General features: G+C 30.8%; 1 protein-coding gene across 1 annotated transcript; it reads left to right on the top strand.

The window, feature by feature from the left end:
- The first annotated feature begins 7623 nt into the window (after positions 1 to 7623).
- Positions 7624 to 8247, top strand: LOC147802004 (uncharacterized). The gene has a single exon (XM_087154549.1). The coding sequence runs from the start codon at positions 7624 to 7626 to the stop codon at positions 8245 to 8247; it is 624 nt and encodes a 207-aa protein (XP_087010675.1).
- Positions 8248 to 18320: the final 10073 nt, after the last annotated feature.

Raw genomic sequence — 18320 nt, 5'->3', positions numbered from 1 at the left:
CAACTTTCATAATTGTGTGGAAGAAAATTTTCCATTAAATTACAAATATGCAAAAAGAGAAATTAATATTAAGGGCAATAAATGTTCAACCACGCACTAGATTGAACTAGTGGGATTATCGTTTCCAATTTACGATTAACCCCATATTTTTTAATGTAAAGGAAAGCGAATCGTTCGAAAAATAATGGGAAATACGCTTTTTTGCCCGAATTTGTAACTTGAAAATATTTTCTGTATTTATTAGTTTTATTTTATATCCATCATTAAACAGCCGACCCGATTTTGAGTTTACGACTACCAGTGTTCAACTCTGTAGACTAAAAATGTTTCACCCAATTCAGAAGAATCCAGGATCAAGTATTAGGAGAAATGTGGAGGACTTTATTTTATGATACCAACTCGCATTTGCCTTACATGGAGGGGGAAACCACGAAAATTTCCCTTGGTTAGTCTCACTGCAAGGGGACTCTATTCAATGATCTGCCTACCACTGAGGATATTTTACGTCAGCACTGGGGTCAGTGCGAGGCGGGTGCGGAATTTGTATCGAGTGAAAGTAAAGCATCGAGCACAACAAGATCTTTCTTCCCTTTTAATATTTTTCCTCCGATTGCAATTAAAATACATTTTTTTTGTTTGAATTATTTTATACTTTAAATGACAGATAGTTTATGCCATTATGTTAATTTTAAATTAAACAGCAGTGTTTCCGACAGAATGTTTTTTATCAGTCAATTTTGTAACATATTTGCATAAAATTAAATTCTTTTGAACAAATTTATTCGAAGCCGAAGAATAACAAAAAACTTACTTTGCAAAATAATATTTCTTTTACACAGAAAAATTGATTTGAAAAAAATAGTATAACGATTTTAAAACGTGATGGTTTTTTATTTTTTTTTTAAATCACATCACGTAATGCAAAAGTGCATTTTAAAATGACTGAATTAAAATGCTCTTGAATTAAAGTAAAAAATAGATGAATATTTTGTAGAGATGAGGAATTAAATATTTTAATTCGCGAAATTAAATTGTTTTCATTGCGGTGGTTGCATTTTGTTTTCAAAAATGTTTCTTTCATTTAATGACGTAGAAATTTATCACATGTAAAAAAAAAGTATTTGTCTTACGAAAATAAAGTTTCAAAGTTGAAAAAAAATATTTTTTTTTTCTGAAACAACCAATTTAATTTTATTTTCACGAATGTCTAAATTTCAGAATGGACGAAACATATTATTCCCCAGCTTACTTTAATTTCAGAGGAAAGTAAAATCTTATCACTTCTACGTGGAAATTTTTTTCTCTCAATTATGTTTGTTAATTAAACTTGACATTATTTGTTTTAATGTATGTCTAAATTTCAGAAAGAGCGTAACACATCATTCGCCCTTAAACTAAATTTCAAAAGAAAGTTTTCTTTTCGAAAAATAGCTTCTAAATTGAAATAAAAAGTTTTTTATTTTTTAAATAACCAATTTATTTTCACAAATGTCTAAAGTTCGGAAGGAGCTAAGCAAATTATTCGCCCTTTCAATTAAAATTCAGATTAAAATAAAGTTTTCAATTTTAAAAATAACTTCAAAGTTGATTATTTTTTTAAATTATCAGTTTAACTTGACATTATTTTCATGAATGTCTAAATTTCAGATGAGGCGAAGCACGTTATTTGCTTCCTTACTTTAATTTCGGATGCAAATGAAGTTTTCTACTTAAAAAATCTCAATGGAAACAAAGCTTTTTTTTTCTCTATTTCTAATTTTAGAAGGGGCGAAATACATCACAACCACTTGACATCACAACATCGTAACCACTTGAGCAAAATGGGTCAAATATTTTCCAAAATATCAAATTTTGGAAAAATTCGTATTTTTAAAATTAAAAGAATTATTCGATACATTTCGTTCAAAAAGATTCCAACTTTCAGACTGCCCTCCTGACCAATATATTCTGACCATAATTCCTAGATTGCAGCTACTCCTTATATTTGAACGATATTTATCCAAATGCGAAAAAGTGGAATGTTTATTCGGAGAAAATATGTTTTCTTGTCTAATTTCGTAACTTAAGAAAATTGCTAAAAGTCTATTAATATTATAAGAAAAGACTTTTTATTCGGCTTTTCATCACGGAAACTGCGGTTTTTTAAAGGGTATATGGAGCCCAATTAAAATTCCAAAGATAAATTTAAAAATATATATACATATAGAATAAACAAAAACTTTTTTGATAAAAAATTGGCATTATATTGAAGATTGAATTATATATATTTTTATTAATATATTTTTACGCTGCTTATATATATTTTTACACTGCAGATGCCATAAAGGATATAAAATCATAAGAAAACAAATTTTTCCTAGAGCTGCGTTTCCCAATTTTTTCCGACTACGGAACTTTTAAGTGATTGATGTGGCGGAGCACCGATTTAAAAAACAAAAAAATAGCTTTGAAGTGAAGAATTGATTTTTGTTATCGTTCAAACAATAATAATTTTAAAATTATGCATAAACTAAAAATGAATAAAATAAGCTGAATTTCAGGAAAAAACAAACAAATAATACAAACATTGAAAATGGCTATTAGAGAAACACTTTTCTTTACCATTAAAAATTATTATTATTTTTTTTTTAGTGTTAAAAGTTTATTGGAAAATATTATTGTGTTTATTATAAAAAAAAACGAAAAAAAGAAACGATTGCAGGAGACTGAGGTGGTATGATTATTATTTGATTAAAAAAACTTCATTGCTTTAAAATTATACTGATTTGAAATAACAGTAGACATGTTTCACTCACTCAAAATTGGCGCTCATTTTCAAGACTTGCCAGACGTAAATGATACGAAACAAAGGCGATTTGAATTATAAAACGTTATGGGTCTGACGTAAAATGGAAAAATAAAGGTGAGAAACAAAACTAAAAGCTATTTTTAATTTCGAGTTATTTCTTAAAACTACAATTTTCTCATTTACATTTTGATTGAATAATTCAGTGGAAATAATTAAAATATTAAATAAATAATGATTCGATATAAATATAATATTAGGTTTCTAAAATTGTTACTACTTTAATTAAATTTTATTTTATAACCGTCGTTGAATAGCCGACCTATTTGTACCTCACTTCTAATGTTCAACTCCGTAGCCTTGTAATTTTGAACCCAATCCAGAAGACAAGTGAACTCCTGGATCAGGTATTGGGAGAAATTTGCCTTCATAGAGGACTTTTCTATGGAACTAACCCCCATTTGCGTTACTTGGAGAGGAAAACCTCCCACAGTTAGCCTGACCTGCAAGGGGAGTCTAACCCATGACCCGTCTACCATTGAGGATATTTTACGTCAGCAAGCAGAATGTTGAATTCGTATCGACCAGCCATTGATGGGATTCGAACCCGGTTCTCCCATTGGAAGGCTCTATCCCCTGACGAATCAAGACGCAGTTTAATTGAATTGTCTTAACTCTCGGCCTTCCACGGAACACGTCTTTTTTACGACGAATTTTTGACTCAAATTATAAGGAATAATCACAATTTTAACAATACGGTCCAACAATTTTGTTAATTTGAGACCTTGAGCCGCTAACTGTTAATTTTATTCTTTGCATCCCTTTTTCATTGCATCGAATTAGAATATATTTTCGAAGAATTAAAAAGTAGTTTTAGTTATTTACTAAATTTAATACTAATTTAAAAATTTTTGTTTTGTGAGATAAAAAAAAAATTATATTTCAATTTTCACGTATCGTTTTTTATTGGAAGATGATTCTTTCTTTGTTCAAAGCCTTTTTAAATAATTTTAGAAAAATATTTTACTATATATCAATTACTTTTGAAATTAAGTACATTCGAATTGGATTATTTTTTTTCATTACCTTGTGTGGAAAATGTAATTATTTCCGCATCTGCATTGCTTAAAACTACCGATAGTTCAAATATTAATAGTCTTTCAGTGCTTATTATTTTTTTTTTAATTTTACGCAATGTTTTATATTATATTTCAAATGCATCGTTCAATTAAAATTCCTATGATCGGTGGTCGTAGTGCGGTATAAAAATAAATTAGTGGTCAAGTAAAGAGTTACCGCAACAGCCCGTCATGGGGAATAAGACTGCACAATTTCGTGACCATCAACGTCAAGATTGTGGCAATGTGGTAGACACTGCGCCCCCTTTACTTTACACACTAACTGATACCTATCGATCTGAAGCTGAGTGGGCTTCAAACCGCCTCTGGGAATCGAACCTTAGCTCTTGTCAATGACTGCCTTAGCCGGTGAGCCATCACGGTTCAAAACAGTGTTAGGAGAATTCCTATAATTTCCACCAATTTTAGCTGTTATGAACCAATTCACTCCAAATTTGTTCAAACGTTAGGAGACACTCCAGCCGGACCTAACTGTCAACTTTAAAATTACTTCCGAGCACCGATTGGGGAGCTTTCCATAGCAATAGTACATATTATACAAGGCCGGGATGGCTTGGTATGTTGGGCGCTGGACTCACTTTTATGAAAACGGGAGTTCGAATCCAGCTGGCCGAAGACTCCCCGTGTAGTAAAATGGTGACTGTTGCACGTTAAATCTGTTGGATCACGAAGTACTCCACGTTCTCATAAAAAATCAAAACCGCTGGGGGTACTCAATTGGAGATTGATGGTTCTCCGGTTCAGGTCAAAATTATGATCTGTGGTTGTATGAATGGTTCCGCCCTATAAACGGGTGTGGCAGAAGTCAAACTCTTGGCCGTAGATGGCGCCACTGGAAAACAAGAACGATCCTACCCTCTCTGCCTATATGGCTGACTACAACAACAATGCATAAAATATTTATCTAAAAATTCTAATGGATAAATATTTTTATAATAGTTGTGCATTGAGATAAAATTGACAACCTCTCCCAGATCGAACTTTTCTATAGAAGTATTTTAAACAAAACGCTCTAGCGGAAAAGACCGATTTTTCTACCGATTATGATTATTGACTCCCAAAATAAAGGGGATTGCTGGAAAATCGAGACCCAAAGTTTGGTGAGGTCGAAAGTTTGATCTCCTTATTGTTAATTTTGCGTATTTCGTCCTAAAACGTTTTAAGAAAATAACATAAAATTTAATTAATAGTATGAAAAGAAAGACAAGTGTACATCGAATGTTCTTCAGCCACCTGAAAATGGCGTCAAATGATTTCAGTCGGCACTGATTATCTGGCATATGTGATGAAAACAATCGATTTTGCAGCAAAAAGCATTTTCATTTTTCGTTGATGCTGTTGTCGTAGGCAAATGGTGTGATTGTTATAGTTTTTCAGTGGCGCCATCTATGGCCAAGAATTTGACTTCGTCCACACCCATACGTCCCACCCGTTTACAGGGTGAATTCATTCTTCAACACATCGTAATTTTCACCTGAGCCAGAGAACGATCAATCTCCAATTCAGTACCCTCAGAGGTATAATTTTTTATGGGAACATGGAGGACCTTGCGACTCGATAGATTTAACTTGCACCAGTCACCATTTACAACACAGGGAGTCTTCGGATGGCTACATTCGAACTCCGGTTTACATGAACGTGGGTCCAGCATCCTGCCAACCAGGTTCCTTTACCGTTACAACACCGGTACTGTAAAAAAATGCATGGAAATTTTCTGCAAAAATTGCAGTAATTTTTTACAATGTGCTAGTTGCAAACTCAAAAAAACTTTTTGAAACACTTAATACATTAAATAATTCATTGATTCCAGAAATAAGAAGCACACTCTCATCAAGTTCTACCACTGGAAAAGAGATAATGGAAGTTATGGCCAAAACTCACTTTCCAGGAGCCATTGATATGGATAGCAATGAAGGACATCATTTCATTGGATCTGTAAAAAGAATACAAAGAAATCAATGGACCTATGCTAAGAACGTTATCAATCAAAACAATGTCAGGTGGGCTATCTCCACCTTCAAACCACTTAAAAGCCCTGGACCTGATGGAATCATTCCTGTAATGATCCAAAAGGCAGGAGATCCTATCATCCCTGTGTTAACCAGAATTTACAGAGCCAGTCTGGCACTGGGACATATTCCAAAGCTATGGCAAAAGACCAGGATTGTTTACATTCCTAAACCTGGCAAAAGTAACTATGACCAGGCTAAGTCTTTCAGACCAATTAGCTTATCTTCATTCTTTCTTAAAATTATGGAGAAAATTATTGATAGGCATATTAGGGATTACCTGGGTAGCAATAACCCCTTGCATAATCTACAGTTTGCCTACCAACCTGGTAAATCTACAGAGACAGCCTTACACAAGCTAGTATCTAAGATTGAAGACACCCTGGAGAGAAAGGAAATTGCATTGGCCACCTTCCTAGATATTCAGGGTGCTTTTGATAATACCTCTCACCCATCCATCCTTAATGCCTTAAGGGAAACAGGGATAGACCAAACTTTATGTTTATGGATTAAGTCCCTACTTATGGATAGAGCCATTCAAATGAATATCTTCAACGAGACATTAGAAAAGAAAACAACCAGAGGCTGTCCACAAGGAGGTGTACTATCACCATTACTTTGGAATCTGGTTGTAAATAGCCTAATCAAACATCTAAATAATACAGGCTACTATACCCAGGGATATGCGGATGACATTGTCATACTCATCCTTGGCAAAGATTTTCACATAACTTGCCAACTTATGCAAAACGCTCTAAGTTATGTAAGCAAATGGTGCAGGGAGAGGAATCTGGACATAAATCCACAGAAGACCAATCTAGTACCATTCACTCGTAAAATAAAAAGGGAAGGCTTTTTTATCCCAAAACTTTTTAACGTTGAAATCAATATTGCCTCTGAGGTGAAATTTTTAGGCTTAATTCTTGACCAAAACCTCACCTGGAATAAACATGTTGATTACAAAATCAATCAAGCAAAAAAATGCATAATGATGTGCAGACGCATGCTTGGTAAAAACTGGGGATTACAACCAAAAATGATGTTTTGGATGTACACAGCAATTGTCAGGCCTGCTTTCACATATGCTTCAGTGATATGGTGGTGTAAAGTGGAACAGAAAACTGTGAAGGATAAGCTGGGAAGTCTGCAAAGACTGGCCTGCTTGTGTATCACAGGTGCAATGTCCACGGCCCCTACCAGAGCACTTGAGACAATTCTGGACCTGACTCCTTTAGATATCTTCATGTGCAGCTCTGCCAGAATGACTGCATATAGAATGAAATTGCAATATCAATGGTATGACAAGCCCTCTTCTGGAGGTCATACCAGTATTACTAAGAAAATATACCATCCAACTCTCCTTATGCCTTCTGACTGCATGGAGAGAAAGTACGTGTTTGAAAGGCCATTTGAAGTAGTTTTTCCTACCAGAGAAGAATGGGATAACAACACGATCGATACAAAGAATGATGATCTAATCTGGTATACCGATGGATCAAAGAAAGGTAACCTCTCAGGACTGGGTGTCTGTGGCTTGTCACCAAGATTCAACCTTTTTGAAGGTCTTGGGGAGTATGCTACTGTCTTTCAGGCGGAGGTACTTGCTATTATAAACTGTCTGTAGATAAATATTAAGAAAGGCTACCATGGTAAGCGGATTCTTATTTTCAGCGACAGTCAAGCAGCCTTGATGGCTCTTTACTCATTTCAAGTAAAATCAAAAATTGTTCTGGAATGCAAGAATCTCCTAATAGAACTGGCAAAAAGGAATAAAATCATTCTTATTTGGGTACCAGGGCATATGGGAATTGATGGTAATGAAAGAGCTGATGAACTCGCAAAACAGGGATCCTCTTTCAATCCAATAGGAACGGAACCCTTCTGTGGAATCAATATGAAGACTACAAAGAAGGCCGTCCTAAAATGGGAAAAACAGGAGATGAACAAAGTTTGGCGCAATTCTCCTGGACAAAAACATGCTAAAAGCATGATCAGCAGCCCTTCTGCAAAAATTGCTTCTGAAATTCTTAGGCTCCCAAGATTGAAGATTCAAACAATTGTAGGCTTCATCACTGGGCATTATCATTTCAGGAAACATCTACATAGATTGGGACTTTTCGAACAAGAACCAATATGTCGGAAATGCCGTGAAGCGGTAGAATCAGCACATCACATCCTATACGAATGTGATGCCCTCGCCCTTACGCGCCTCACTACCTTAGGCAATCCATATCCTAAAGAGCTTCACCTTAATTCCATTAAGGGACTGTCAGACTATATTAATAAAGTAGGCGACCCGAGACAATGGAACTAGGAAAAATTGGGCTTGGAGTATGGTACAAAATGCAACATGTGCAGAGGTGCCACATATCTGACAAGCTCAAGCAAGAAGAAGAAGAAGAAGAAGTTCTAAAAATCTTACTATTTTTACGAAAGAACACACACCTATAAAGTTGTTAAAACCAGTGTAAAGGTTTCATTACTTAAAAAGAAGCTCATTTGAGAACATTTAATTATATTTTGAATTCATTCAAGCTTATTATTAAACTGAAGCTCGTATGAATGCAATAAGTAATCTGTAAGTGTAAATTGAATGTTTTGTATAAAATGTGTGTTTTTTTCCCTCTTAAGTTTCATAAATTCAATTTTTAACCTGTCAGGTTACAGCACCGGTACTGTAAAAAAATGCATGGAAATTTTCTGCAAAAATTGCAGTAATTTTTTACAATGTGCTAGTTGCAAACTCAAAAAAACTTTCTGAAACACTTAATACATTAAATAATTCATTGATTCCAGAAATAAGAAGCACACTCTCATCAAGTTCTAAAAATCTTACTATTTTTACGAAAGAACACACACCTATAAAGTTGTTAAAACCAGTGTAAAGGTTTCATTACTTAAAAAGAAGCTCATTTGAGAACATTTAATTATATTTTGAATTCATTCAAGCTTATTATTAAACTGAAGCTCGTATGAATGCAATAAGTAATCTGTAAGTGTAAATTGAATGTTTTGTATAAAATGTGTTTTTTTTTCCCTCTTAAGTTTCATAAATTCAATTTTTAACCTGTCAGGTTATATATTTCCTAAATCGTTGGTCTAACTGAGAAAGTTTTCGTGATTTTCTTCTCTTTGTAACAAGGTAGAAGGTGGTTTTACTGAAATAGTTTCTCATTGATAAGAAATTGCACCATCAGAAAGGTTCCTAATTTTACATTAAAATCGAAATACAGGATTTATCATTAAAATCCAAAATCTTCTTTTTAGTTTTCTATTCAACGTTGGTATTATAAAAAACAATCAATTCTACTTTTTAATTTTTAGAATATCGTTTTAAATGACAATTTATTTTATTTCACGTTAAATTTATTTCATGTTAGATTTAAAATGTCTTTAACTCCAGATTTTTAGTTTATCCGGTGATTCTTTTAAAAATTTCATTTTTAGTGCTCTATTTTTTTTAAAAAAAAAAGATAAAATTGATGAATCCCAAAAATATTCCTTATTTTTATTTCTTTACTTTTTGCTTTAGCAGAATATTTTTTTCAATAGAAATAAAATTTTATTCACCCATTTCATTCTTTATTGTATTAAATATTTATTTTCAGCAGTACATTATTGTAGATTTATAGTTTCTCCCTAACCCAGGAGTAGAATTATATCTAATGTTCGACTACAAAATTCATTGCAAATGTTGTATATGGATTATGAGATCGGGTGAACCATGGAGGGTTTTCTTCATAGTTATGCTGATTACTGCCATTGCATGTCTTCCAATGGAAACAGCTTGTGATAATAACTTTTCTTTTCTTCGTTGTGATTAAAATTAGAAAGTGTTAAACATTGGTTGCCACGAAGTTATGGTCTGTTATCAACGCCGATGAGAAGGAAGTTCCCTGTTGGACTCGGTGAAAGCATGTTGAATTTGAAGAAGAGCTCATATAAATCTTGATAGGCTAAATTTAGCTTTACCTATTGAAACGCAGAGCGATAAGCAGAGAGCTCTCCTCACTTTACTATACTCAATACTCAACGCCGATGATAAAATAAGCATAGCATTTTTACATACAGTTCAGTTAAATTCTAACAATTAATAATCATTGCAATGTTCTATATTTTAATAAATAAAAACTTTATTATTATTTTTTTTTATTAAAAGTGTAAGTTTGATTGAAACCAGGGGGAAATAAACAGAATTCTATCATCGTTGTTACGTGTAAATTTATAACAAAATCTATGCATTATTTTTTTTAATATTAAATAAGAGTAAAACTTGCTCAGGCGCTAATTTTCCTGAAATTGGCGTAATTTTTTTAGTTTTTGGTAACCCTTTAAGATGACGTTGAATCCCGTTCAAAACAAACTAATTCAATTTTGAATGCGAAGTAAGTGACCTTAAAATTCAAATTAATGTTTATATTTTATCCTATATATTTAATAGATTCCTATATTACTTGGTTTAAAAAAATTTCACATTGAATCAACAAAAGGATAATAGTCATCTAAAATATTCAATTACCAAATATTACATATTAATTTAATTAGATAAATTAACACTATGATTTAAAGTGTAGTGGGCGTGCTTAAATTAGTGGAAGTGGACATCGGAATTTTCATATCGTGATATATATTCTGAAAAATATCACTGTTTAACAATACATTACGTTATTTTTCTAATTTATCAAGTTATTTTTCTAATTTAACTTATTTATTATATTGATAACACAATATTCAAACTTCATATCCTCATTTTTGAAAATTTAATTTCTCAAATTATCGGACTTCACTATCCGCGAAAAAATCTTCAGCAATTAACTTCAAATTTAGAGTGTTTGTATAAAATTGTATTCTTTCATGGGTGTTTGCATTTAATTTTATTTCATGGAGCTCATATCATTTCATCTAAAATTTTGGTACGTTTGTAGAAATTGGGTTTTTCTTTAAAATCAAATATACAATAATCTGACAAAAACAGATACATTTAGAAAAGTCCTATTTATAGTTCTGAATATTTTTAATGTAAAGATTACAATATTTAAATTATGAAATTGTTCATGGATTATGAATATACAGAAGTGTAATAAAATTATGAGTGCAAAAGGAAAAATAATTGTTCTAAAAGTTTAGAAAATTTCTGATAGAAAAATAATCTACATCCTTACATTTGGGAATTTTATTTTAACTTGAAGAATTTGATGAGAGATACTTATAAATGCATATATTTTTATTTACCTTAATCATTATATTATGATTGATTTTTTTAAAATTTTTATTTATATGATCAATAGACTTTTACATAACTTATTTCCTATAAACTTCCGAAATATTAAATAAACTATGAATTATTTATTGAATATAAATATAGCTGGATTAAAATCGTTAACATTATCTCTCAGAACTTTATAGCACATTTTTTAAGTACTGCTGATCTAAAAAATACCTCACCCAAATGAAGTGGCTTAGCAAAATATGTGTCAAAAGTTATGTTTTTGATACACTTTTATTAAACATAATTTTCATACTTTTTTCATTGATTATGTGTTAATATACGTCAAAATAAGGGACAAATATATTTACCGGTGTCTTTTTCTGTGTTAAAGGTTAAATCTTCCAAACACAGCTGACTTCCGGTTTATTTATTTATTTATTTATTTGAAATTTGCAGTAATTTAGAGATCTAAACGAAACAGTTATTCCTCATAGAAATTTCTTTAATTTACAAAATCAGTTATTGATTAATTTTTTAATATGAATGAAAAAATATTAAACTACTAATTTTGGATTTTATACTTTAATGCAAATATAATATGATATTTTAACATATTTTTAGTATATATTAGACTATTTTTTATAAATAAAAAACATCAAAATATATACACCTGAAAAAAATCTATATAAAGGGGATCCCATGTGCGTCAAAAGGTTACACCCCCGTGACAATGAAATTTATTAACATTCCTTTTTTTATGAAGAGAAAATTGTAATTATTTTCTAATACGATTAAAAAAAAAAGGAAACAACTTGAATAACTTTTGATAGAATGATTGGGTTTTCGCTTTACTGGAAGTCAATTTGAGAGTCTAATCTTAAATATATTAATTAATTAGGACTTTGTAAGTAAAAATGACATACTTTGTAAGTAAAAATGACAAAGTTCCGAATTTGAGCATAATGAGTCATTATAGTTTTCAAAAAAGAAAAGTTTATAAGTACTATATCATATTTGAAATTCTTTGATAGATTTCGTTCAAATTTTGTATTTTGCGTCTGGGTTTGATAGTGCAGGTTTTCTGATTTCGCAACTAAAAATAAAAATAGTGCAAATCAATTTTTCACTTAAGGTTATGCCCTGGAATCATTAAGATTGTGCTCGAGTAGATGAAACTCGGATTATCGAATCAAAAGTTACTAAAAGTGTGCCTTTCACAATTTCGAAAGAGCAATTTTGTGTTAATTTTTTTCGTGTGATCATTTTTTTTACGGCCGTTGTATACGTTGAAAACTAAATTATTAGAAAACAAAAGTAAAACAACTACAATTAAGAAAAAGCAAAGACAACAGATATTATTTAAATAAAGTAATTTTAGATACTAGAAAATATGATTTAGTGACGGACTTAGGCCAAACAAAGGAAATCATAATTAAAAAGTTGAAAACAAAATATTCAGAGAAAAAGGTGAAATTATTGATGACGAGTTTTCCCCAAAAACTCTGCTACAGCTAAGCAACATATTACAAACGTATACAAGTGTTTTAAAATATTTTGATTTCTGTAATGAACTAAGAGTTTTAAATACATTTAATATGAACTGAAAAATATTGAATTAAAAACAAATTATTGTGAGGAATTTGCAAAGCATTGGGTTTTTAGCTGTGCACATTCATTAAAATTTTTTTAATTCATTCTTTTTTATATGTACATCCCATCAGCCTTGGTTAAAGCTAAATTTAAATATTTCAACTTTTAAGCAAAAGAGAAAACTACCGACGCTTTTCTATGGCACTGCCCAAATAGTATATTGCCGCGACGACTCAGGGGATAGAGCCTTCCAATGAACCGGGGTTCGATCCCGACGATGGCTGGTGGAAGCGAATTCCGGCTTGCCCTGACCGCAGTGCTGACGCGAAATATCCTCTGTGGTAGACGGGTCATGGGTTAGAGTCTCCTTGCGTCAGGTTAACCGTGGGAGGTTCTCGACGTCTTCCTCTCCATGTAACGCAAATGTGGAATAGTTCCATCAAAAAGTCCTCCATTTGGAGAAGGAAAAATGTTTCACGATGTTACTGTTTACACAATTTTACTGTTTTTAATGTTTCGGTTCTATATTTTTTTATAAGTTTTCTATATAATACTAATATTTTCTATATAAGTTTCGTATACAAAATAATAGAAGAAATATTTATTAAATTAATTTTTTCTAAAAGGACTGCAGAATTTTTAGTTCAAAAAAAAAATCTGTCCAATGAATAAAAATTTGGATTTTTTTTAAAATATCGAAATTATTTGGTGGTTCTAGTTATATCTAATTTACGTAATATTTACACTGCTTTTCTGACCATTAAACCTTAACGGTTGATTTTTATAAATGTTCAGTGTCAATATTATGCAAACACTCAATCCAATTTTCGACATTGGAAAACCAATTTTTTTTCAATGTTGAAATTATAATTTGTAGATTTTTTTTGTTTACATTTCTGAAAAATTGCATCGCCTGAAAAAAATACTACTGACTGAGCGAATTTGATTATTAAAAATAAGAGAAAGGAAGAATGAGTCAAACAAATTTTTATTAAGCATTCATAATAACATCGAAATTGAATTTACTTCCCTGTGTTTCCTTACACTGCAAAATAATGCTTTTAGTTTTGTTTGTAGAAACAGCTGGTTCCAATAAATTTTAAGATCTGATGAGTTAGCCTGTAATTTGGCGTTGCCAGTGGTTAGCAAATTTTGATGTATTAAGTGAAGCTAAGTCTTGTTGAAAAATTAAATCGCCCTCTTCAGATGATGAAATAATGTTGTACTCGAGAGCCGTGATGGCTCAGGGGATAGAGCGTTTGTCCTCCTATCAGAGGAACCGGGTTCGAATCTCAGCAATTATTGGTCGATATGAATTCCGCATCTGGCTTGCACCGACCACAGTGCTGACGTAAATCATCCTCAATGGTAGACGGATTATGCATTAGAGTCCTCTTGTCACTAGGCTAACCGCGGAAGGTTTTCATGGTTTTCTTCTCCTAGTAACGCAAATGCGGATAGGTTCCATCTATAAGTCCTCCACGAAGGCATATTTCTCCCAATACTTGATCCAGGAGTTTCCTTGTCTTCCGGATTGGGTTCAAAATTACAAGACTGAACAGTGGTAGTCATAAACCCAAGAATTGGGTCAGCTGCTCAACGACGATTATAATATAAAATAAAATGTTATGCTCGAAACTGTATATATCTGAACTAATCTTTTCTTTAAGGACCCTTCCATTTGCACACTGCAAATTTTATCGAACGTTTTAGGTACACATTATCAATTACTTAATATCTCAAAACTCAATTACTTTTATTACTATAAGACACACGGAACAAACTTTCCTAATACTCCTAAAACAAGCTTTTATTTTACTGTCATTTTTGAAAACGGGAACTTAAATTGTTTGCCAAAATATGGTTAAGAAACATAAATGCAAAAATCGTTCCCACTCAACAATTTCAACAAGTTTAAGTTTCACCATCGACTAAGTTATGGCGAAATTGCATTACTACCGTGACTAACAATTTCACCAGGTTTTAATCCAAATGAAAATTTAGTGAAAAATTTACAAGAAGTTGCTCTTATTAAGCTGTGGAAAACTCGGCTAATTTGGAAAAAAAATTGTGCAAAAACTTGTTTATTCAATGCAAGATCTGCAGTGCGATTCTCAAAGACTCGAAATACTTTCTCCATTTATAAATGAATTTCAGCGTTTATAACGAAATATTATAATATTTTACGTCACATAAAATTCTATTCTAATATTTAATTTTTTTTTATAAAAATAAATTGTGTAATAATTTATGCTTTATTTAGATTTTTTTTTTCAAAATATTGTAAAGTATGTAAGTTTGTCTTTCTAAATTTGAAATTAAGTATAAAACAATATAAGAATCCATCTAACGTCAAAGTTTTCAATTATTCTAATATTTTGAAACAGAGTTGTTGTTAGCTTGAGTGTAGTGTCAGAGTATCTCCCAAAGACTTTCAAAAAATTGTTTCTTCAAATTATTTCCTTAACCCCAAGTAATATATTATAGTATAATGCAAAATTAATAATTTTAGATAGCTCATATATAATTTGCAGAAGCAATTCTATGATTGTCACTTTTAAGTATCTTAAAAACCATTTAATAAATTTTATTTAAAAAAATTGTTGAACAAAATTTATATACTGTTACTTTATAATTGCAGTTAATGATTATTTAGTCTAATTTATGCCCAATGCAACTCTTTTTAATTATAATGATTTTTGTAAACATATGTTTAATACTTTTTAAAGAAACTCTTTCGAGTTAACGATTTTTTAATATTTTTTTTCCTTTGTTTCATAGCAAAACAGCACGTTTTGAAATCGCGATCTACATCCTCATTTGTTAAAAGCATAAATTTTACGATAAAATTTGATGGATACAAGTTACGTTGAATATCATATTTTTTAACCAATATATACCATTTTATGCAAAATGTCCTTTTTTACATTAATAATTATTTTTATATACAGCGTAAGATTTTAACCTGTTTCAGCATTCTAAACTGTTTCATTTAAGTTTTTAAAAAAAATTTAAAAATTAAAATCCGGACTTCGAAGACCGCACCAAACGCATAAAAATATTGAGAGGGACAGATTCTTACGAATGGGATTCTTTAAGATTTTAAGAGCATCTAACGCTTAAAATTTGATGGATTAATTATGTTATGCATTGTTGCGTTATATAATAATGTTACGATGATCTGATTTCTTTTCGGATAAAAGTTAAAACGAAATAAATATATAAAAACTGTTTTTATGATTTCGGTACTCTGAATAAAGGGATCTCGAATTACAAGCCTAAACTAATTTATTTTATTATTTTTTTCATTGTTATTGCATTTTGTGACCATTATAATTGAATAAGATTTCCCACTATTTTTCCACGACAGGAACAATTCTAAAAGGTAAAATGAAATAAAATTTAACTAAAAATAATTTCTAATTAATTAAAATCGATAATTCAGAAGATAATTCAGAAATGATAATTCAGAAGAAACCTAAATTTGAAAGATGAAATTTAAAAAATATCTTCGCAGTTGTAATTTTATAATTTTTTTTGTCAATTTTCTAATAAAACTGTAGTATTTCTCTATAGCGGAATATTAGTGGTTAGGTTTAAAGACATTCTTAAAGAATCAAATTTACTGTATTTTGTGAACATTTTTTTAAAGCCTTTGGAACCAAATTGCAATTTCTTTATTTGTTTTTTTTTTAATACTCTATTATTGTTATAAACTTGAGTCCTTCTAAATGAGAGACTATACATTGACTATAAATACTGACTTTTTAAGCGAAAGTGAAGTATTTTTAGTGAAATGAAATTGAATTTCTGAAAAGTCTAATAAAACTGAAATCACATTTAAATATGAAAACGTCGATAACTATTATGGCTCACTCCTATAAAAACGACTTGGTACGCCTATGGATGCTGCAGTTATGCTAGTGATGATCTAGAAATGATTGAAAACCGATCCTCTGTTGAGATTTTAATACTCTTGCTAGTCAGAAAGCAGTTAGGATTCCGATTGCATTATTCCATCCTCAAGAGCAAGAAAGTAATTTAATGGAAACGCGTTGAAAATCAAATTATGCTGCAAACGCTCTTTATAAGCTGCCCATTTATTGCAACATTTAAAATAATATTGCGAACTTTAGAGCTATCCGTAAAAACTGTAACCATTTATGAGTTTAAAAATTTTATGACTATTTTAAAAAAGGTGCAATGGGAATAAAATTTGATTTGAATGTTTTTTTCTTCCTTTTACAGAAAAAACTGTCATGACTAGTATTGGTGATAAGAGAAAAAGGGTAAGTTTTGGTACAATTTTATCATAATATTAAATTCCATTTTCGTTCTAAAAACTGAATTTTACTTAATATTCAAATAATTTATCTTCAGATTTTAATTGCTTTTAATGGTTTTTAAAATAACGCAGAAAGATTGAAAGGTGTCTGTTAGAAAAAAAAATAGACTTTTTTCTTAATATAATTTATAAAAGACCTAATGAATCTAGTGAAATTACGGATGAAGTTAAATCCGTGTGCAAAATTTAATATCTAGTGCAAAATATCGCTAAAGAAACGTCTAAATAAGGCAGAATAAACTAAAGTAAATTAAGCATGAAGGAGACCGAAATCCTCAACTTTAGAGACCCTATTTTTCCAGAACTCTCTTCCCGTGTTTTGATAATTTATCCAAAAAGTAGTCTATTTCATTGTATCTGATTCCTCAACACAAATAACACAACAAATTAACACAAATAAATAAACACAAATTTATTGGCATATTTGAGATCAACCCTTTAAACCTCTAAGTTCGGCTTTTTACTTGTTGAAAATACGATTAAGTTGTTCATAATAAAATATTTCTTTCAGACTTTTTTGCATGGATTACTAAATTCTTGCATATTAATGCAAGAATTTAGTAATTGGAGAAAAGTACTTCATTTTGAATTTATGAGGTTCTCATGAACAACTTGCATCCTGAAAGAACTGTCCATTTCTATGATTTTTGGGTCTTTTTTGAAAAAAATCTTAAATCAAACAAATATCAACCTACCAGTTGACATACCCTTATATATGAGGTTCTAAGTTTGATAGAAAATCTGTTTGACTGTTTTTATTTTTTATAACTCTAAGAATTTATTTTCCGTGCTTATGTTAATTTATTATTTTCTACTCACAGGAAGATGAAGGGGACGAAGGCTCTGGTGGAAGCAGCGAATCCAAGTAAGTAAACTTTTTCTCCACTTAATTGTCTCGACACTAAATGTAGTCCTTCATTACATGCACCAATGCACAAAAATTATTGTTTTGCAATTTTAAATGAAAAATTTTTCTGCAAAGGTGAATTGCGGCATAAAATCCTTATTTTTTCTGTAATTTTTTTTGATGGATCTAATATCATAGTTTAAATGGTCCTTAATTCAACTTGCTGCTTTGGATATATTTGGGTTTTCGATAGTCATAGTTTATAAAATGGTCGAAAGTTTGGGCTTCTTAATGTTTATTTAACTTCCAACGTATTTCCCCATATTTCCAAACTTTTTAAAGTAAATCAAAACAGTTGTACACACAATAATAAACTTCATTTTTCCAAAGATAATC

Source organism: Parasteatoda tepidariorum, chromosome 11, assembly GCF_982258835.1.
Source record: "Parasteatoda tepidariorum strain Cologne lab strain chromosome 11, Ptep-v5.0, whole genome shotgun sequence".
In the NCBI taxonomy this organism is placed as follows: Eukaryota; Metazoa; Arthropoda; class Arachnida; order Araneae; family Theridiidae; genus Parasteatoda; species Parasteatoda tepidariorum.
The sequence above is the reverse complement of the archived record's forward strand: the minus strand, read 5'-3'. Positions and strand labels throughout refer to the sequence as shown.